This window comes from Pinus tabuliformis, chromosome 9 (genome assembly GCF_031772625.1).
Source record: "Pinus tabuliformis cultivar Carrire ecotype Pingquan chromosome 9, CPIR1, whole genome shotgun sequence".
In the NCBI taxonomy this organism is placed as follows: Eukaryota; Viridiplantae; Streptophyta; class Pinopsida; order Pinales; family Pinaceae; genus Pinus; species Pinus tabuliformis.
In genome coordinates, this window is record NC_142307.1 from 528317880 (window position 1) to 528340331 (window position 22452).

The following is a 22452-nucleotide window of genomic DNA, read 5'->3' on the forward strand; positions in this document are numbered from 1 at the left end:
GTACTGCTACAACACCATGTACCATATGTCCATAGGTATGATGCCCTTCTATGCTCTTTACGGTTATGATGCACTAACATTTGTTGATGTGATCTTTGGAGACAGCAGGGCCCCAGGGGCAAAGGATTGGATGCAGGAAAGCCAAGATATCCTTAGAGCTCTTAAGGATAATTTACAGACTGCCCAAAACCAACAAAAATTGTATGCAGACAGGGGTCGAGTGGAGAGGCAGTTTGAGGTGGGTGACTTGGTATTTTTGAGGTTGCATCCTTATAACCAACCTACAATCAAGCAAAAGGGAGCGGAAAATCTCAAGCCTCATTTTTACGAGCTATACAAGGTGACCAGGAGGGTAGGTGAGGTAGTGTATGAGTTGGAGCTTCCAACCGGGAGCAAAGTGCACAACGTCTTCCATGTTTCTTGCCTGAAGAAGGCTCTAGGACAGCATGTGACAGCTACCACCTCTAGATGATGAGGGGCATTTGGTTTTGACACTGGAGACCATCTTGCAAGAGAGGGAAAGGAGGCTCAGGAGTAGAACTATCAAAGAGTACCTGGTGAGATGGAAGGATTTACCGGAAGAGGATGCCACATGGGAAGGAGAACAAATTTTGCAGCATCCGGCACTTCAGTTGCTTGAGGGCAAGCAACATTTGGGAGGGGAGGACTGTCATGTCCCCAATAATTAAATTTATCTAAGGAGTATCCCCAATTTTGCAGTTTTGTTTCCTACTCAATTATTTTGGCATTTGGACTTAGGTGTTTGGGTTAGAAGGCTTGGGAATTAAATTTTGCAAAGGAAAAGAAGGCAACTTAGGCAAAGTGGGTCAAAAATTAAAAGGGTGAGTTATGGGGGCCACACCAAAGGGGAAATTGAACCTTTAGGAGGAATTCAACCTACATGGAGGGGGCTTGATTTGTTGGGGACCAGATGAGGAAGAGGAGAGCAGCTACAAAAGGCAAAGGCAAGCTCATTTTTGTGGTTCCTTGTTCATTCATCTAACTTGAGAGTTTGCTTGTGTTGATAGCCAAGTCAACTGATTCAGCCAATTCGAACTTCCAAGAGGATGCAGGAGCAAAGTTGTACCACTGAGTTGAGGGAGATTCAAGGGCCAACAATTAGCAAAAATTTCACTCAGGTTGGACCAACAATTGTGGGGAATTTCAAGGCCTGGAGTTGTTTCTTTTGAGAGAGTTGAACTCACCATTTTAGGGCCTAGGTGGTAGTGTTTTTGGGCAAAATTTGTGGGGCTGGATTCATCCCACTTGTGTCAGATTTTGGAAGGGAATTCACTCAATTATTCCGGAGGGAATTTTCAGGGCATTCCTACAGCTTTTTCAGGAGGAATAAGTGGCATATTCATCACTTTTGGTTATCAGGGACGCAGAAACCTGCTAGGGAGGGCATAGCACCAAATTTGGGTAATTCCGAGAGATCGGAATTAGCCCAAATCCTTTATGGGTTTTGTTGGGCTGATCTCAAGGAGTATACTCCTAATTTTGCAGAATTTTTAGGTAAAACGTATAACCTTGAGGAGCCATTTTGGGAGGATATTTCCAGCTATTCTCACCTGGGTATTTGCTTTCTTCCATATCAAGCTCAGGTGCACACTTTCCATTCCCATTGTAATCAAATTCCATGGTTTATCAATAAAATGGCTCAGAATCATTGTTGTTGCCCAATGGAGTTTTAATTTGTTGCTGCATGTGTTTTTAGAATTATATGGTTGTTCTTATGTTGTAGCTAGTGCATGTCTTTGGTATTTTACTGTAAATTTCAATTAGGAATATTACAAGTAGCAGCAGGAAAGGAACGAAGAGTGTGAAAGATGCAGAGAATGTATCCCTTGCATTAAAGGGGAAGGCAAAAAAACATCCCAGTCAGGGACAAGGCTCAAAAGCTGAAGAAAAGAAAAAGATTTGTCGAGGATCAAGTGTTTCAGATGTGGTCAATTTGGTCACTACAATGCCCAGTGTCTGAAGAAGAAGGACAAGAAGGAGAAGTAGGAGCAGGCAACAGCTTCGACGGAGATCAATAATTTGTCCAATAGGTTGGAGGACTAATTCGCATTGTCTGCAGCTATACCTCTAGGAAAGAAGTGGGGAGACCTTGAACATTAGTCACTAGAGTTACAAAGAATCGGGCAAGATCCATGGAAGAGGAGCAACATCAGTTGGAACATCACCCTTGCTATAGGGGCCCACAGTTTTCAGTAGCAAATGGATCAGTGTCGAGGGACCACCCTAGAGCAATTTTTAGAATTGCATGATGACATCATCGTTCACCCCCCTTATACATGAATGCACTCCCTCAGTATCCCTTTGGGACAGCTTCGGATCAATTCTTGTTGACTCTAGATAGAGACAAACCACCATATACCTCAATTTGATAGGATCTAACATGTGTGCCACCTTTAGGAGCCGAAGACAGAGATGCACCTTAGTTTATAGTGTCCCCAATCCTAAGGACACTATCATTGCCTTTATAGGGACTCAGGGAGCTCCCTCTCTACTATCTCTTTGTATCAAGACTAGAGATGCTTAGCCCTCTTCAATAGAGAAATATTTTGCCACAAATCTTAGCTCCTGCAAACCATGCCTTGCCTTGAGATGACCAGAATGATCACCTGATACTTCCCTATTGACCTATCAGATCAAAGCAACAAATGGTAGGCAGACTTCCACTTTGCACCACACAACATAATGTTGAGACCCCAAGTTTCTCCTCCCCCTCCACCTTAGGGAGGCCAATTGTTCTTATCGAGAGTAGCTCATCTATATTGGTCCATATAGCAAGCCACACATTCTCAAAGTGCCAGAGAAATCAGCGCCAAGCAGTCACAGAGTAGAGTACCTCCCGCCCGTCAAACTGTCTCCCAACCCCAGACAAGCAACCAAAGATCCATTCGGAGTTTCCTTCTTCCAACCTCAGATGTTAGGAGTATCCCTCACTCGTACACCCCCCAGATCATACAACCACACCCCCCAATGTTTCTAGAGGACTCAGACAACAAGCTAGTGCCTTATTCTCCCCCTTCAACTTGGGCCATTAGACTTGGGAGATCTTGACATCATCAGCTTCATCATCTGATCTCTCACACTCTCTCTCCTGACAGGTTCTTAAGTTGCCCAAACTCACTTGGTATTTTATAACACCGTGGTTTTGTCACAGTTTTATACATTTATACATATGTTTAGACATTATATCTTTGTAGGTTTTTTTCTTTATATTACTTTTGACATTTCTACGAGTTGCTTGCACTCCTACTTTGTATTAACACTGGTTGCACTCTTCAGACCCATTGACCTACTTTTGTAGTCATTTTTTGGACATTAATATAATTATCTTATCTTATCTATCTTATAGGCCTTGAGCCATGAAGAATCTAGTTTATCCTGGGTACCATCCTTTAAATGACAGAAAACTAATGGGTCTCTTTGAGATATGCATTTCACAATGGCACACACACACACACTATATATATATATAATGCTCCTGGAAGCTTTTGAAAATTGGTGCTTTGCACTCCCAAAAGCATAGATCCAAACGCATTCTCTCTTATTTAAAGTTTTATAATAGAAGCATGAAAATGTTCACTCAAAGCAGAAGTTGATGTTTATCAAAGGATATCTTTTGTGTGATTTTAGCTACTGATAAAAATAATCAGACTCAATCTCCCTTTTTAGTGGAAAGCTACCTTTAAGTATGAAATACTTACACAAGGCATAACTGGATTGTTCCATCCTGCATGAAATGCAAATGATTTATTCTGGAAAAAGATGTTTATAATTATATATGTGTGTATATCCAAGATCACAGATAATAGTGCACTTCAAAAGCATCAGATGGGAAAGAACAATAACAGATAAAGTATAAATTGTTAGCACCAAATTGAGTGAACTTACTGGTAGCGCACAGGACATAGAAGTTCTGAAGGATGATATGCTGCCTTGTATCTCATTTTTGGACAAGAATGAATGTAGTAACCAAGATAATAGTACTGAAGAGTGGGGCAGTGCTTTTGTGCCTCTTGCACCCATTTTATTTCCTCTAGCGCCGAATATTTCCCAAGTGATAAAAAAGCCAAATCTGGATCCCAAAACATGTACTTACTTGAAAGGCATCTTGGTAATATATCAACCACACCAACAGCAACCAATTTGCCATCAATCAAATACTGCTGGTGAAATGAGCCAAAGCCACAGGGAGGAGTGAGGTTGTCATTCCCTGGTGGAACAAAAATGAGAGGGGTTTCTACAAGGAATCTTATGTAAGAACTTCTATGGACTTCCTCTGGTTTATCATTATGCACCCTCATTTGATACTTCTTGTACAAGGCAAACTCTTCACGATCAAATACTGATCTTTTCATACGGATTTCCAGCTTGTGTTTTTCATGATGCTGATGATTTTTATTATTATCAAGAGCTTTGTCTCTTTTACAATCACCTCCAGTTTTCCTTGTAGATAATATATCACATTCCTTCACTGGAAAAGCTTCACCATGAGAGTTCTGCACTGAATTTTCTGGTCCATTGAGGGACATGAAATTGAGATGGCCATTACAGGCTTTTACATGTAAACCTAAAAGTCCTTCAGACATTTCTAGCTTGGAAGCTAATTTCTCTGCTATTACTATGGGAGAAACGCCAAGTGATGTTTCTTTGTGACTTTTGACTTCTAGTGAAATGTCACATGCACTCTTTGTGTTTCCTATCACCAGCTTGCGCTTCACAATAGCTGCAATTTGAAATGAAACACTGCTTGTGTATTCTAAGTCTCTACAAACTCCCTTCAATTTTTTCTTCATATCAGCTGCCACTATTTTCACAGCTGCTCGGGGAAAGATAATGTCAGCAGGTAATTCTCCAATTTCAACACAAACCTTGACAGCATCATCAATTTTGCTTGATATTATTTTTGCAGTACCATCCACTTCAGCTGTCTTTGAATTTCCAGTATTACATGATGCCTTACTAGATGCAGAAATCTCTGGCACTTCTATAGTTGCAAACATATTTTCCATAGAGCTAGATAACCTTCTAGAGTTAACGTTATCTTCCTTTTGTATATTTCCTACAGTCCTGGATCCATCATAAGTGCCATCCAAATACCTGCAAGATTTAGTTATCACAAATTATTTTATTTGGCAGTAAACAGGACAAGTTCTATGATAGTCAACAATATCAACATGGTTGGAAAGGAAAAAGAATGCTATACAAAGCAGTAGTATCTCACTAAACTAGTCTCAGGAACATTATAACTGTGGATTTACTTTAAAATGAATCTTGCATGTAACCTTGTAAACTTCAAATATACCTCTGAATCCGCCGCTGGACACGTTTTTGCTCTTTTGTTGGAACAAACGCATCTACCTTGAGACGAATAGTGTAAGAGGGGCAGCATGTTCTTTCCATTTCAGGTTTGTAAAGAAGCTTTCCAGATCTTCTCCAGCCACGGTCAAGAAGGTCTATATAGACAGGTTTGATTGAACAATGTGATATGAAAATGCATTTTAAATTTCATAAAGATGGTGGCAATCAAACAAACCATAAAATTTTAATTGTTTCTGTATCATGCAATTTCATATTGAATATGTTTCACATATCATAATGTAAATTAAAAGGAAAAATAGTGCCAGAGCTCCATTTCAAGAAGCACAAATTTTGACCTCACCATAATATTTAAGCTTCAATGCCTTCATGCCTGAACAGCTAGGAACTCAAAAACACTTGACAGTCCATGTTTAGGAGACATTTTCTTCTAGAAACAAAACCACGCCTATAAAGTGTTCCTTGTAATTTAAGGTATGAAGCCTCACAGATTGTTTGATAATGCAATTTCTGGATTCAATAATGGTTCTGGGAATAAGAAACTTCAAAAATTACAAGTATAACAGCAGCAAGCAAAGTGCCACATTCAGGACAATGTAGCTTTGATATTTATATGTATAGAATAGTTTGGACAGCAGAGTAGATTAATTCAGTCATATAACAATTATCCATAATGTTATTCAATCACCAACCATCAACCATGGTGAATCACAATGTATGCATCTCCCTTAAACTCTATAGACACAGTAAACAATTCACCTCCAAGTTCCAAAAAGCCTGATATGTTCAACAAACTATTATAAAAGCATTAATGAAGTCCATCAAGACTGAATGCTAAGTACTTATGCTTGAGATTTAATTTATTATGAAACCATTTAATTTGCTCATATGTAACAATCAAAACTAAATAGTAATAAAAACTTTTCAAAATATATAGTTCATAGACTGTAAATCATAGATGATCAAGATCTGCTTGTTAACCCTCTCTGCTCACCCTTAAAGGCACATAACCAGATCTGGTTGATAAGTCTGATAGGTACAACCCACTGATCTAATTGAAAGAGAGTATCGAGAGAAGGGTAAATCCAGGGGTGGAATCTAATTGATTTATGTATTTGCATTTTGATTATACGTTATAAACAAATATTAACTTCCTCGCTGCTCCTGCATTAGTGTCTAATGTTTTCCCTCTGATCTGCCATATATAAAGAGGGCCATGTGATATATCATTGTTTATACCAGGAGTCTGGAAGTGGATGGTCACTTGCTACCTTCTTCTGATATTCTGATAAGAAGTTTCTAGCTGTCTACATATGCGGAGAATGTAATGTCCTAGTGTAATTTTAGCCCGTAGGGTTCCTAGGGTTCCAATCAAACAGAATATTATATGATAAAACTTCACGTTTATTTATTTAACAGTAGGCATCGTTGAATAACATCAATATTTCCAACAGCGAGTAATATCTTCAACAGCAATATAGTTCTTCAATGGAAACAAATTGACTTCGGGCTGACTGCCCAACAAAACAGAGATTGTATCCAACCAGGAATTCCACCAGTACTGTTTGCAATGTCACAAGCTAACAAATCAATATGCAACTGTACTTTGCTATATTGTCCAATCTAAGTGCTACTTACTACTTTACTATCTACTGTACATTACTGCATCAAGGTCCAGTTTGTCCTGGAGATGCCCACAGACCTGAAGATATAATGGCTGGCCTCAGGAATGCCCCACGGACTGGTGGCTGAAACTGCAGTAGATGCAGCCCAAAAGGCTGATTTCTGGCTTAGATCGTTGGACACTCAACTCCTGAATATCGTCGCAATGATATCCTTGGGATCGTAACCACCAGATTCCAGAATTCCACATTCGTCCTTGGGTAGGGTTACCTTACCGTGGCTGACCTCAGCCCTAGAAGGGCCGAGTATACTTCATTATCTTGAGAACAGGCCTTAGTTGACTCGGCTATTCTGCTTATTGTAGTGATGCCTGGAATGAGTCTCAACTAAGCCTCTGCTGTCTTTTCACAAAATTCAGACAGCCTCCTACTTAAGCCACAGAATGAATCTCTTCTGGCCTTCAACTGACCACAGACTGAACCCTTATTCAATGGAAGAACAGGCAATTAACAGGGGAAAGTTGTGTTCCCGAAATTAGGACCTCACTATCCTCAATTTGCTTTTGCTGTTCTCAGATTTGTCCTCCAAGCAAGCCGCAGATACTACTGTCCCTAGCAAGCCTCAGACCGAATCTTCCAAGTTGAACAGAGGACATCTCAATGTGCCAAAATCAAACCAGAACTGCTCCAAGAAAATGTTGTACTCGAACAAGGAAAATACGTGTCTAGGTAGGGTGGGATCAGCTCCACTGAAACTAGACAAAGGATTAGCTAGGGTGGGATCACTTCCAGTTCCACCGAAACTATTCAAGAAGAAGGGGTCTTAAAACACTTCGAGCATCAGCTCAAGAAAACAAAGATATCCAATCCAAATCAATGATGAAAAGTGATTCTAACTCCTTTATTTGTAGGTTTCCTCATGGGGTTTTCTCAAATATGAGGGGTTGCAAATGCAACCCCCAATTTGGACTTTTTGCCCCATCTACCGCAAAATTTACCCAATGTTTCCGCAAACATTGGATACTTGGGTTTTCCCCTTTATCAATAAGTATAGCCTATGGGGTTGGATAGGCTGCTTCGTGTTTCCATGGAAAATTAGTCAATAGGGGACATTATGGTCCCCCCCTCTCAACATTGCTTGTCCTCAGGCAATTGCAAGTCTAGGTGTTGCATGATTGTTTCTTCAATTTTTAAGAATAAAAGAGTTCCTTCAGTCCTTATTGCTGCCATATCGGCACCCCCTTTTTCTTCCTGCACCCCAATAATCATATTGCTGATTGACGATGTCATCATGCAATAATTGTTGCTTATACCTTCCAAATCATAGGTGAGTTCTGGGCGAAAAGTATAGGTGTGTGTTTCTACTGACGTAAGTTCTATGTCAGCTGAAGTTTCTCCTCTCACCGTAGTAGCAGACTCCAATAACTTTAGAAAAAGCATGAACGAAATTGATCCCCCTTTTAGTGGTAATAATCTTACAATAAACTACAGAGGCTGTCCATATTTTTCTGCTGTCTTCACTTCATTCGGAGGGGACCCCTTTCCATCTTTTAATGTGTTGTCTTCTATGCATGGTTGGCCGTTTAATAACCTCTTCTTTGCGCAAGTGCAAGGCCCATCAACCTGTGAGGGATCAATGACAATACAGCTCCATGCAACTTTGCAATCACTTGACCATGGTAAGAGTGATTTGGCAGTGTGTAGTGCAGTCATGACATTTTTCCCAATTTGAAGTAAACTGAAAAACACTTCCAGCTCTCCCCTTTTTGTAACTTGTGTTATCCCAATATATTTTGCAGCGAAGGGACTGTAGTAACACTGTAAGTATTAAGAGCAGCAAAGATGGCATAACAGAATTTGGCTCTTAGCTCAAGCATGAGGTCCTCCTGGAAAATTAAGAGGGTCAGCTTCACACTCATATACCAAACCTTGTAAGCAGTGGCTGAAGATAGAAAATATGTAGAGATAAAACTTCACGTTTATGATATTTTGTTACCACATACCTCTTTCCATGCTTTTTATAGTGCTTCTTACAATTAACATGTCTTGTGTTCCCCTTTTTATAAGACTGTCATGAACCTCAGGAGAATTTGTTGCTGCAATCTGATTGACTTCCTTTTCACCAGTCTTTAGCCTGCCTTTGTTAAATGTCTGCTCCATATTTGTGCAGTTCCTGATTGGAGGGTGAGGCTTCAATGTGACTTCAGCTGGCTTGTCATGTGTAAGCCTAATGAGCTTTTCCCTGAGTGTAGATTCGGGGATAAAATATAGCTGATCTTCATAGAAGATGATCTCATTTTCTAACTTGTACCTATCATCATGGATGAGTCTGTCCAACAATTCACAGGCAAACTTATTTTTGGAGTACTCTACTAAGAGGTGGGCTCTCCAATCTCTCAAGAATGTAAATATGTCATGTTCAACGTTCTCTTTACATCCCATCTCAAGGTTGCAAGTTGTTACTTGATGATCTAGGGATTGTACTCCTACAAGTTGCCACACAAATTACTCCCCCCCGCTTAGGTATGACCTCCATTTGCTTGGCCGATACAATTTGGGGGCCACCATTGTTCATATGACTTAGTACCTTGCTGCCATTTGGGTCTCGGAATTCCACTTCCATCACTTGGTAGTTCATTACAAATCTTCCTAGTGAGTACAACCATTGTGCTCCCAACACCACCACATTAGTATTAGCCAATTCTATCACATAAAAATCATCAATGCATGTACAATTACCTAATGTGATGCTCAAACGTGGAACTACCTGTGTGCATGTCATATTATGCCCATCAGTTGCCCTCACTTTGAAACCTTCAAATTCCTAGGTAGGGATGCCTCTCCTTACCACCATGGTTGCATCAATGAAGTTGTATGTTGCTCCACCATCAATCAATGCTATGATTCGTTGTCCTCGTATGACACCCTTGATTTTGAAGGTGTGATATTTAGGGGACTCCTGAGAGAGTGGCAATAGTACCTGCTTCAATTCTCGGACATGGCTTGTTATCTCCCTTAGCCTCTTCTAGGGATGGTGCTTCTTCAGAAATGCTAGGCTCCTTGCTTGGTGCCTCTGTTGTATCATTTTCATTGTCGCTATCGAAAACTACTTCTATGTAATGAATCTCTCCCTTTCCCTAGCCTTGTCTTTCATAGGGATTTGTGGTATGGGTGGAGTCTTCACTTTTGGTGTTGCATCTCCCATATCTCAAGTCTTAGTGATGACCTCTTGCAATGTGGACAGTTTGAAAGCCTTGACACACCCATGCAATGGTTTAGCTAGACCTTCTAGAAAGAGCATGACCAACCTCTGCTCCGAGATGTCTATGACCATGTCTATTATTCGTTCGAATTCTGCGAGAAAAGCCTCTGGTGTTCTAGTCCGTTTGATTTGTGCCAACTCCTTAAAATGTATCTCAAGATCATTTTGATCAAAATGTTGTATCAATCTTTTTGTGAAGTACACATAAGACGTCATGTTGGAGTGCCCTAAGGTGACCAATCCATGGTACTATTAGAAAATCAGAAAGGTAGAAAAAATTTCTTATCTTGATAATTACTTGTGATTTCTTTGTATTCTTATTATCTTCTTTTATGTCTTCTTTTATCTTCTTATCATCAAGCAACTACCAAATGCATGAAGATCAAAAACAAAAAGGACACAAGATGTAGGCTCTGCGCCATGGCAAAACCCCTCTTCTAGGTGAAAACCCAAAATTCTCCTCTTCCTTTAGAACCAAATCAAGTGAGACCACCAAGACCCTTTGACCAACAATAAGACCTCCTCCAATCCACCACGTAGCCTCCCAACAAATTCCTTTCAAGATGACAAAGTTTGCTTCTAATCAACAAAAGTCAACCTTCTTCAAAAACTGCTTCAATCACATATTTCAGCCCTCCTGCATCAAAATTTCAGCCTCTCCTACAGACCTACAATTTTCAACCCTTCCTGCAACTTAGAATCTCCCAAGTGTGAGAGAAAACAAGCGAAAAATGAGCTTATCTCCTTCGCTAGGGTTCCTCCTTTCTTTGCTAGGGTTTTTCCTTCTTCTTCAAGCCTTCTTCACTTCTTCACAACTCTTTTGATTGCAGATCGAACTTCCTTGCTTGGATGCCACAATAGGTCGAAGTCATAACTTATATATAGTGGTTCTGTGAGGTCAAGTTCCCTTCATGAGGCTAACTTGACAATTCTTGAGGCCAACTTGGTGGAGGCACAAATTACATTTTTGACACAAAAATAAATTTCTTCTTTGATACAATAAGCCCAAGAAGGGTCTAATACAAGATGACAAGGACAATGACTCATGACACAAACCCTAGAAGCACACAATGGGTGCTTTGACCTAGAAATATAATAAATTGAGCATGAAACCCATGCTTATAAAATAATAATTTTATTTTTTCTTTACAATAAATTTTATTTTCTTCTTTTTACAAATACATAGGAATTATGCCATGTCATAAGCTAGACAACAATCATGAAGACTTGTTAATTCAAGATAGCAATGGTATGTTCTATGCTTAAGAGAAATTTACTTCAATTTTCCTTATTAGCCCAATGTCAATTTCCAGATTAGCAATCACATTAACATGACAGTAGATGCAGATAGAACATAAATAAAAAGCTGAAGACAAGCCAACACGAGGATACAATATTTGGCAGCTGCCAGGGAAAAACCCCAATGTGGGGAAACCCTTTGATCAAGTCTTCTTATTATTCTTCAAAAGTTCAGCAGAGAGAGTGAGTATAATATACAAAATTCACTTTCCCAACTACAATCAAATCTGTCCAGTCCAATTGCAGTCAACAGGATGCCCTAACAAGAAAGTCAATGTTGGTCAACTTAGCAGAAATCTTCCCCCAAATCAGCTCGGTCAAACCCAGTCAACTCGGCCTCCAGGGATAGTCTGAATCAGCCCAAAACAGTCCCGAAAATATAATTCAAACTCAGACAACGCAGAGTCAAACCTACAGTAAACGTTAGTCAAACAGCACAAAATGCCTCTATTTCTATGCCCAAAAATGTGACCTGCCCAAACAAAAATAATTCCACAAAATTCGCAGTCAAACAAGGTCAACGTTGGTCAAACTTCCTGCAACTTGGTCAATGCAGGAAAAAGAAAATCGCAGTCAACTCTTCGCACGTGTGGAGGAGAAGAAGGTTGTCCTCAAGTTGTACGACCTAATCAGATGAGGAGAGAGATATATGTGTGAGAATGAATGATGTCCAAATGAGGTAGATGCACCTTTTAGTTATATGCAACTTTGAGGATGAAAAGACATGTCTTTTGGGCTTTTTAGCCTACTTTAGTTTGTTGGTCGACCTTGACAATTTGTCCATAAACGAAATAAATTCATAATTCCATTTGTACATGTCAGAATGAGATGATCTTTAGATCGATCCTACACCTCTCGGAAAGAGGAATCCAATAAAAGTATCAGCTTCATCATATGAGTTGTCCAAGGTGGATTTTGGCCCTAGTTGTCAAATTTAACAAGACTGATACTAGTTACATTTTCAACGGATACCACCATCCATGTGCCTCCCCTTCCAAATGTAGTGTGGTAAATTGGATAGTGTTTGGTTCCTACAAGGGATTAACACTGAAATAGGTATCCAACTTTTGTACCCAAGCCCTAGCTAAACTTTTGGTTGATCCATCGAAGGAGGGAATGTACAACTTCCCCATCTTGCACATTAGATCATGATTTTGTTGTGCCTTGGGCTTGCTCATGTACTTAATGTTGTTGTATTTGTTGAACGTCATGTGCGCTCGAACATCTTCTCCCAAAGTCCCATATTCTCGTAAATACTTTGTAAAGTCATTTTTTCTTGTTGTTCCTTGGTTGGTTGTTGCTTAATTGTCCAAAAACTAAGTAAGGGTCTATGATTACTTCCATCGGTTGGCCTTGTGTTGTATTGTGCAAAAAATCCAGGATTGTGGCTACTACTTCCCTCAACATAGCCCTATTACACACATTAGCAGTATTGTTGTGGATGTTGTTTAGATTTCCCAAAGCTTGGGTAATGAGTTGTGTCATCTGTTGTTGTGCTTGGGCTAGCAAATTGGGTATTTGTTATTGTCCTTGAATCATCACTTGCAAGAGATATTTAGCATTTGGTTCTTCTTCACCTCCCCTATTCCCCATAGTTGAACTATGGATGATCCTCTTTCTTTTTACTGTAACGTTGTTAGCATCTTCTGGAAGCATAGCTTTGACCAATTTTATCGGAACTGTACCGAAACCAGCAGAACCGATCAGTACGACCTAGGGTTGTATAGAGGTAGGAGGGAGAAATTGTGGATGCATGAGTTACCCCAACCTTTGCTTTTCCACCCCTCTTTACTTGTCTTTTGCGTTTCCTTGATTTTTCTTTGTATTAATGCTTGGGGATCCAAGAGATGAGAGCATGTTGTGTATGATGTAAGCAGTTATTACCCCCTTAAGGTGGGGCAGTTCATCGCCCACTAGGGATTGGGACATGCATGGGTTCCTTAATGATGTAGGGGCACTCATGGGGCCCTAGCTCCTAGGAACCAGGGTAATGGCCATTGTAATGGGTAGAGCTTATGCTTGGCTTTTGCCCACGTGATATATTAATGTATGGGGTATCTTTTGCATTTTATGATGTTCTTTTTCTTTTGTTCGTGCTTGTGGCCATGATATGCTTTTAACTTTCTTTTAGCTACATCAACCTCAAGGGCAACGTTTCCAGGCCCGATCCAGACATGTGGACAAGGGGAGGAGATGTGCCAGTGCCTTGTGGACCCAAAGAAGGATAATGATGAAATAGGGCTTGTCATGTACAAAAGAGAATGAAACATGTGGAATGGGAAATTGGGACCACGCAACCAAAATTGGGTTTTCCCAAGTAGTGCCCTTCATGAAACCATTGGTCAATATGTGGGATCCCAAGGGACTAAGATTGAGGATTAACCCCCCATTTAAGGTGAGGGAACAAAACCACGATCAAAACCCATCCTTCTTCCAAGTCACCCAATAATCCATTCCCAGGATGCCCAAGGAAAAACAAGCATAAGCACCCAATTGCACAATGAAAGACACACCTTTTGGATTAGATTTCCCACCTTCAAACTTATGCTCTCAACAGATGAGTGAGGGAACATATGATTGATGAAAGGAGCGAGGATCAAATGGCACAGTGTCTCGACTACACCAGTTGTTGTCAGGGGTTGCTAGCAGCATGCTGAAGAGATATCTAAGAGAAAAATTCTCCTACGGGGTCACCTACTTTTGGTGGGCAACAGTGGGATCCAACTGGGACATAAGCTCTCTGTAGAGTGCACCATCAATGTACTCGAACGGGGAATTCATGAGAACACCAACAATCCTCTGGGACCACAGACCTATATCCTACACATCACAAACAATGTTGGAAGCATGTGTCCTGGGCGTACTTTTATCGCCCATGTTTTCATCAAATAATAAAACCATACAGAAAAGAAAATTTATTCTAAGATGCAAGTCTAGTCTAAATACATCTATTCTAGCATGAGAACATGATATGATGATAGTAGCTATGCAAAATCAATATGCAATGCATCCTACTCTAACATGCATAATATACAATGTCAAGTATCCAGGAAAGGGGTGATGTGACTAGCCTTGACGGGATTAGGCCAAAGCTCACCATCAAGTCTAGCTATGTAATAGTACCCTTTGCCAACCTTACCATGGATATTGACGGGCACGGGGTTTTTCTCAACCAACACTACTTCCCCAATCTTAAATTCCTCCTTTGGTTTTGGCACCCACTTCTTTTTAGGCTTATTCTCTTTAGGGTTAGGCCTTTTAAGGAGACATATTTCTTGGGAAGAATGAAGGGAAATGACATTTGAATCCTTGAGATAAGGGGGCTTACCCGGATATGGGAGAAGGCCAAGATCCTCACATGCTTCAGAAATTGAAGCTCCTTATAGAGAATGAACAAGGTCCTGTCGGGTTGACGGATGGTTGCATAAGATAAATCCATTTGAAGTTGTCCACCCACAGAAGCAACCCATTTTCTAGATAACAACATTCCCCCCATGCCAGGTATGTCAATAACAACTATGTCCATAAGCACAAAAATATCCTCACTAACAGCCAAAGCTACCTTGAGATCTTTAATAAGGCCATGGACGGGAATGGACCTAGAATCAAAACCACATACATTCTTATAGGGTTGAGTGATGTTCAATTTAAGTTGCTTCATGACCTTTAATGGCATAATATTTGCGGAAGCCCCAGAATCTAGCATACAATTATGAAGAAGAATATAGTTTATCGCTAGGGTCAGTAGGAATGGGTCATGGCCAGGATTAGTCCTAGTGAAATGAATATTTTGCAACATAATAGGTGGGTCATCCTCATCAACCCCTAGGGTTTTCTTCACTTGCCTTCTTTGGGATGGGATCTTTACAATCTCCTTTATAGGAACTTGCATACTAAATTTACTTATGGTAGCGCCTGCATCAATGTCTAACTCAACTTCTTTGATCTTGGGTTTGGGCTCCCTTTTAGGAGGATACTTTTTTATGTTATCTTTCTTAGGAGGATCCTTCTTTGGGGGTTCCTTTGGAGGAAGATCCATTTCCTTTGATGGCTTAGAGCTTGAAGAGGCTTCTTTGTCATTCTTCCTGTAGTATTGCACCCCTTTGAATCTCTCGCTATTCTCTGTATTCAACACAGTATCACTTGGTTCTTCTTTAAGTTTTACTTCGTTGATTTGCAAATGGGTATATGTACCACCTAATATGATGTTGAAAGCTTGGGATTCACCAACCACATTCATTTGTTCACTACCCTCCTCATCTTCACTCTCTTCACTAGAACTATCACTTTGATATTCTTCGAAAGATCAGTCTTTTTGTTCCACCACATTGGTTGGAGCCAAGGTATTAGGGACACTTTGTTGAGTTGGTCAACCCTCCTTGTTCTTTTTAACAAAGACCTTATTTTTGTTCTTGGAGGGGAAAGTGGTTCTCTATCCTCTTTCTAGAACAATGAACTTATTCATATACACCTTATCCCTAGTATTCATGTCATCAGATAGTTTTTCAACATTTTTGCACAAAGTGACCAATGATCTTATCTGATCTTTAGATTTGACTTTCTTGACTTCAACTTTAGCTCTAGGGAAATTGAACATCTCAATATGGGCAACATTTAGATTTTGTTCAATTTCAATGGCCATCTCCTTTGCTTCAGCAAGAGTTTTAGGCTTCTTATCTCTAAGTTGGTATGTTAGATGGCCTTGGATTGCCTTGATGAACTTGTCTAGGATTTGGGCATCGGTAGGCTCAAGACTATCAAGAATTTCCCAAATAACCCTATCGAGTATTTGGATGAAAGTTTTAACATCTTCATTTGGTCCCTTTTGCATACGGTAGAACTTCTCAGTGGCAATATCTCCATCAGCATCAATGGCCCATCTTTTCCTAAAGAGGTCTTCAAGTTGGTCAATACTTGTCACACTCCCTGGAGGTAGGCTAGTGTACCAATCTCTCACATCTCCCTCAATTGTCAAAGCAAATAACATCATTACAGTATCTTCATGCTCAATCATTTTAGGGAAGATGGCCCAAAGGAAATTATTCACATGTCTATTAGTAGTGATATTACCCTTCCCTTGGAACTTGGGTAGCCACTCACGATGCCTTTCAAGTAATGAATGGGGAGCATCAAGGAAAGCGGTGAAATTTAAAGGTTTGAAAGGTGCTACGTTCCATTTTCTAAGTTGGAATGTTTGGTTTTGATTTTGGTTGGTGCTAGTATTCATGATGCCAAGGAAAAGTTGCCTTGCAACAGGTGTTGGATTTCTTGAAGTAGATCTATCAAGCTCGCCAGCTTTCCTAGCAACAGCTCTAATTACGGGAGCTATCTTTTCTTCGTGATCTTCATAATCCAAGCAATTTAGGAGTCGCCAGAAGAGGATTTATATTGTCGTTGAAAGAGCCACATCTTCAAAGATTTGACCAAGGAGGTAGACCTCGTTCCTCCCCGATAATGGCACCAAAAATGTTACCACACAAACTAGCAAGGCCTAAAGAGGAAAATTCTAAAGGATGGAGAGCTAGACTATGTGATAACAATAGGACAATGACCTATTGTCACCAAAGTCAATGTCCATTGCTCTTTACAAACTTTCACCGATGGTAGGAGTCCCAGTAGGTAGATAATCACCTTTGATAAATGTTTTATGGTTTATGGTGCAAGGTGATGGATTAGGATCTCTTGAGGAAAGCCCCAGGTTATGGTATATTGCTTCTAAAGGAACTTTGCTTCCTACAAGAAACCTAGAAAGGGCTTGTGCTAGATCTAGGGTTTCATGAATTTTCTTGGTCAAGGTACTCCCGAGACCAAGACAAGTATCAGAAACGGTTTCTTATGATCTACTTCTTCGAGTAGTATGCTCATACAACCCTCAAAGAAGCCCCTAAGCCAAGGAAATACAAGCTAGGGTTTCCCTCTTAGGGCACACCTAGAGCACAAGATTTTATGGGTGAAAACTTAAGAGATGCCAACCAAAACCTTGAGGTCTTGTAGGCAAGACCCTAGGCTTGAAGCTTAAGCCCTTGGGATTCATTAATGTACTCTCCAATCAATTTCACTCGACGCCCAAGTCTAGCCGTCCAAGAGAAAGGGGGCAAAAAATTTAGAAAGAGGAATTATGGAGACAGAGAAGTTTGATCACCAAATACCTTGGACTAGTGCGTAGTGCTTTGGGCAATGGAGTCTTGATATGCTTAAGATGAGATAAAACGTCTTCCAAGGAGGCTCGAAATCGATGCCCTAGGTACCAACTTCAAACATTTACCCTCTTCAAGAGATAATGGAGTTTCATGAAGAATTCAAAGATATTCATTCACTAGCAACATTCATTACGTGCCTTTTACTGAATAACATATGAGATACTCTACTAGAAAAGCTTTCCAAAATTAATCTTCAACAATTAGGGCACAAATTTAGCATATTCTAGAATAGCAATTCCATACATTAAACAAGTTCAAAGAAAACTTCATCAACATTAGACACTTACAAAGAGGCATGCAATATATCCATCCGCTATTCAAGGAGAAGCTCCAAAGAAAAAGTGTGAATCATCTCCATGCATCAAAATGCAATAAAAGAGTCTCCAATAGCTCCAAAGAAAAAGTGTGAGTTCTTTACAAGAGAACGAATCCAAGTGTGATCATGATCTCTCACAAATGAACCTAAGTTATATTTATATGATTCCTCCTAAATCGAATTTAGCCTAGTAGCCCCCAAAATATTATAATAATGAACAAGATATATGCCTTGGTCACAAGCCACCCAAGCCGAGTTGATGATGTCATGTTGATGCAAGGTCATTGGAGGGCCATGTTGAGTCCTCTAGGTGCCAGGATGTGAGAGAGGGCTCCATAAATCACAAAGGGATGACCCCTAATTTTTCATGCAAGTCATCATGTGGGGCCCCAAAGTGGGTTTGGGGCACAAATGTTGATCTCATGGGTCTCTTGATGATAGAATAGCCTATATGATGCTCCAAATAAGGGCTTTGATGATGGTGCTTGCCCTCCCATGTCTCAAGGGTGAGACAAACCTCCTCTGGGCCTTGGATCAGCTACCACTCCATATGGTACGTCAGTTGGGCACACTAGTCCAAGTGCATCATCTCGTGAATAATGTGGGGCAATAAACAAATTGTTGAAGGTGTTGAGGCTGCCCATGGTGTGAAATGATGCTCTACACATGATGGGAGTCTTATGGCTCTCAACACTTCCCCTGGGGGTGTCAATATGACCCTTTGTTAGACTTGGGCCCCAATTAAGTTGCCCAACCCATGATGAACCACTTGCCAATTACATATAATGTCCAATGTGCATCCTCACCATCAGGTACAATAATTCATTAATGCATCTAAGTGAACCAAACTTGTTTATCAAGGGCATGATTGAGACTTCATAATGGGTTTCCCTTCCAAATTTAGAGCTTCAAGCTCACAATAGTGTTACCTTCCTAAGTAGGAGTGGCTAATAAACGGCCCTATTAGGTGTTCCCAACCCCTAAGGGGAATGATAGTTCCTTGGTATATCCTTCATTTGATAGGTGTCATATGGTTGATGATGAATGGATGGGGACACGAAGGTCTGAAGGCCAAATGTCGTGGGTTCAAGGGTGGCAATGATGAGGGATGTCCACATATCAGGTGTATAGAGGTAGGAGGCAACAATCGTAGATGCATGAGTTACCCCAGCCTTTGTTTTTCCACCCCTTTACTTGCCTTTTGCCTTTTCTTGATTTTTCTTTGTATTACTACTCGGGCTGTAGGAGATGAGAGCATGTTGCGTATGACGTACGCAGTTATTACCCCCTTAAGGTGGGGCAATTCATCGCCCACCAACGTTTGCGATGTGCATGGCTTCCTTAATAAAGTAGGGGCACTCATGGGGCCCAAAGAACCAGGGTGATGGCGATAGTAAGGGGTAGAGCTCATGCTTGGCTTTTGCCCACGTGCTATATTAATGTCTATTAGAATAATGTTATTTAGTGTTTAATGCTCATTCTTATTAGTTGTTTCTATTTTTATCTTTTTAGCAGTTTCTCAGAAGAAACTGGTTGTTTCTATTTCCTAATAGAAACTTGATGTTTCTATTTCTGTAAATATCTCTATATTACCTATTGAGCTTCATTTGCTCATGTAAATCAATTCAATTCATTCATTGATTATGGTATCAGAGCTTTGGTATTTCTTTCGAAATAATTTTTCATTGTTTGAAAAATTTGGTGTTTCATTTCGAAATTGCTCTCTAGGAATCTGAATTTTTCTTTTACTGGGTGTCACAATTTCTGCGCCGCAGTTTTTTGATTTTTCCAGTGATGATCTTTGAGTTTTTTGGATTTGGTTATATAAGGGTTTTGATCTGACGTTTTCTCAATTCTCAAATCATATGGAAACCCCTCAGTGAAGCCAAAGACACAAGAGTTCGGTGTATCAGCGTTCTCGATAAATAGTGGTTACTGGCCAGTGATGACCCATACTAAGTTCTCTCTGATGAATGACGTTGTTCTTCCTCCTCGTGTTGTTCATGGTGCTGCTCCTCCAAAGTTCAAAGGCCGACGCTCCGTTAATTGAAGGCAATATCTCAAAACTTTGGGTGATTGTTTGAGGGTAAGCCAATCATCTGATCCCGACGCAGGCGGACTTTCCCTCTGTCCCACAAGAAGCTGCGAGGAAAGGGTTATCGAACAGTTGATTGAGGCCAAATTCCAACCCCCGCGGCGGATTTTCGGAGCCTGACACCTTTCTCTGTCATCTTGAATCGACGAATCGTCCTCAGGCCTGTATTTCACTGCCTCCGTTGACAAGCCCCGGCACATTACAGAGGCAATGGAATCCCCTGGACGGGCCGAAGGCAACAGGCATTTCTTGACGGCTGGAACTATCGATTTCAAGACATTACTCTTTGCAGAAGCTACAGTAGCCATTTCGTGTTAGCCAAGAAGAAACAGAACCCTTTGAAAATTTCATGAGAACGAACAGCGCCAACTAATCTTCTAGTTGGTCACTATTGTCGTTCAAACGGCACTGTTTCTTGATCCCCTCTGTCTCTACCTGAGCTGGAGAAATTTTTTCTTACCGCTGGTGAAATCTCTCTGTGTGGCCTGCGGAAGCAACGGCGACAACAGGACAGAGTGATGGCTAGATTGACCATTAGTTGCGTGTGATTGACGGAATGACGGCTAGGATCGCGCGACGGCTGCGTGCAACGTTATCAACACGAGGGTCATCGCCATTATTATCAGTCGTAACAGTGTTTGCACATTTCTGCCAATTAGTAGAGGGACGTGTTCAGTCCTATTGTTGGAGTAAAGTTTTGCGCTGTTTTTTCTGTACCTGAGCAAGAGTTAGCTGGAACTTGGCATTCCTGTAGCAGCATATGTCCCCACCTATATCCCAATCAGCACAACGCAAAGCAATACGCATTATTTAACAGCAACCATTGAGCAAACCAAGGAGGGGCCGTGGATTTTTTTTGGCGTGATACAGGTATCATCTGTCCATAAATATTACAATTTCTGGTTCTATTTCTATTACATAAGCCCCTGTCAGATTTTGTCCAGATCAGCCGGCATCTGCATTGAAATCTGTGCCAGACTCCTTTGTTGTTTTCCATGTCTTGGGAAACATGCAGATGGCCTCGCTAACCAATCTAATGTTGGAAGCCAATCAGTTCTTTAATGGCACAAATTATAACATCTGGAAACAGAGAATGTTGACCATTTTTGAATATAGGCATCTTGACCAACTCATTCTGAACAAAGAGCTCTGTCCTGGTATAGCTGGTACCGATCAAGATAAGTTTGATGATCGAAATCGAGAGGTTGTTACGCTTCTAAAACTCTTTGTGACTGATGATCAGTTACCGCAGATTCCTTCCGGCAAGACAGCTACTGAAATCTGGCAACATTTGAAGGAATTACACAAGACATCCGACAAGAGCAAAGCTTTCTTTCTCAAGAATCAGTTGTTCTCCATCATGATGGACGAACGTATGTCTTTACAGGAACATCTTAACAGGATTAAAGACATTCGAGATCAGCTCGAAGCCATTGGTCAAACCATGGAGGAAAAAGATATGGTAGTCATCACTCTGAAAAGTCTACCAAAATCTTATGAGCACTTCATAGAAACACTCAACATTACCTCCACTAATGTTGATCTGACGTTTCCGGAGTTATGCACCAAACTCATGCAGCAGGATCGTTGGAAACAACAGTTTGGTAGTGGTGCTTCATCAGCCTCCTCAGAAAATGCTTTTGCTGCCAAATATCAGTCCTTTCAGCAGAAAGGTTCTTCGCATTTTTTTGATCCCGCTAGGAAGAAAAATGTGCAGTGTAATTATTGTCACAAATTCAGCCACATGAAGAAAGATTGCCGACAGAGGATTGCTTCTGAACAGAAGAAACAGGGAGGGCCCCATCAGGCAGCGAATGTTGCAAAACAATCCGAGCAGACAGAATCTGCCTTTTACGCCTTTATGGCTAAAAAATCTTCAAATCATGCCCCATCTTCAACCTGATACATTGACTCTGGTGCATCACGCCATTTCTCTCACAGGTGTGACTAGTTTATTGACTTCTCACCTTCAGTGATTTAGTAGTATTTGGCGGAGGTGAAGAGTACACAGTGGTTGGCAAACGTACAGTTCAGATCCAGTCTGGTGGGCACACACTCATCTTCCTGAATGTGTACTATGCTCCTAGTATGGAAATTAATCTGTTGTATGTCAGCCAGATTATGAGGAACTCTCCTCAGCTTGAGTGCACACAAGTGCTCAATTATCGATAGGGACACTAGTCTTACGGTTGTTGTTGGCCTAGAGGATCATGGTCCATATAGGCTTCTTGACACTGGAGATTCTCCAGAAGTAGCTCTAGCAGCTCGTGTTTCTCCCATCAGCACTCTATGGCATCAGCTATATGGGCATCTAAACATGCAGT

General features: G+C 40.7%; 1 protein-coding gene across 2 annotated transcripts in view; it reads right to left on the minus strand.

Moving 5' to 3' along the window:
- Positions 1-22452, minus strand: part of LOC149149548 (arginyl-tRNA--protein transferase 2-like) — a 111597-nt gene that overhangs the window by 50552 nt on the left and 38593 nt on the right. The window contains exons 3-5 of one of the 2 annotated variants that reach the window (XM_089438308.1): positions 5321-5471; positions 3907-5115; positions 3720-3770 (exon numbers count right to left, since the gene is read on the minus strand). In XM_089438308.1, coding sequence (XP_089294434.1) covers positions 3720-3770; positions 3907-5115; positions 5321-5471 — 1411 coding nt within the window. The remainder of the gene's footprint in view (positions 1-3719; positions 3771-3906; positions 5116-5320; positions 5472-22452) is intronic. The other variant, XM_089438309.1, reaches the window with a different exon arrangement.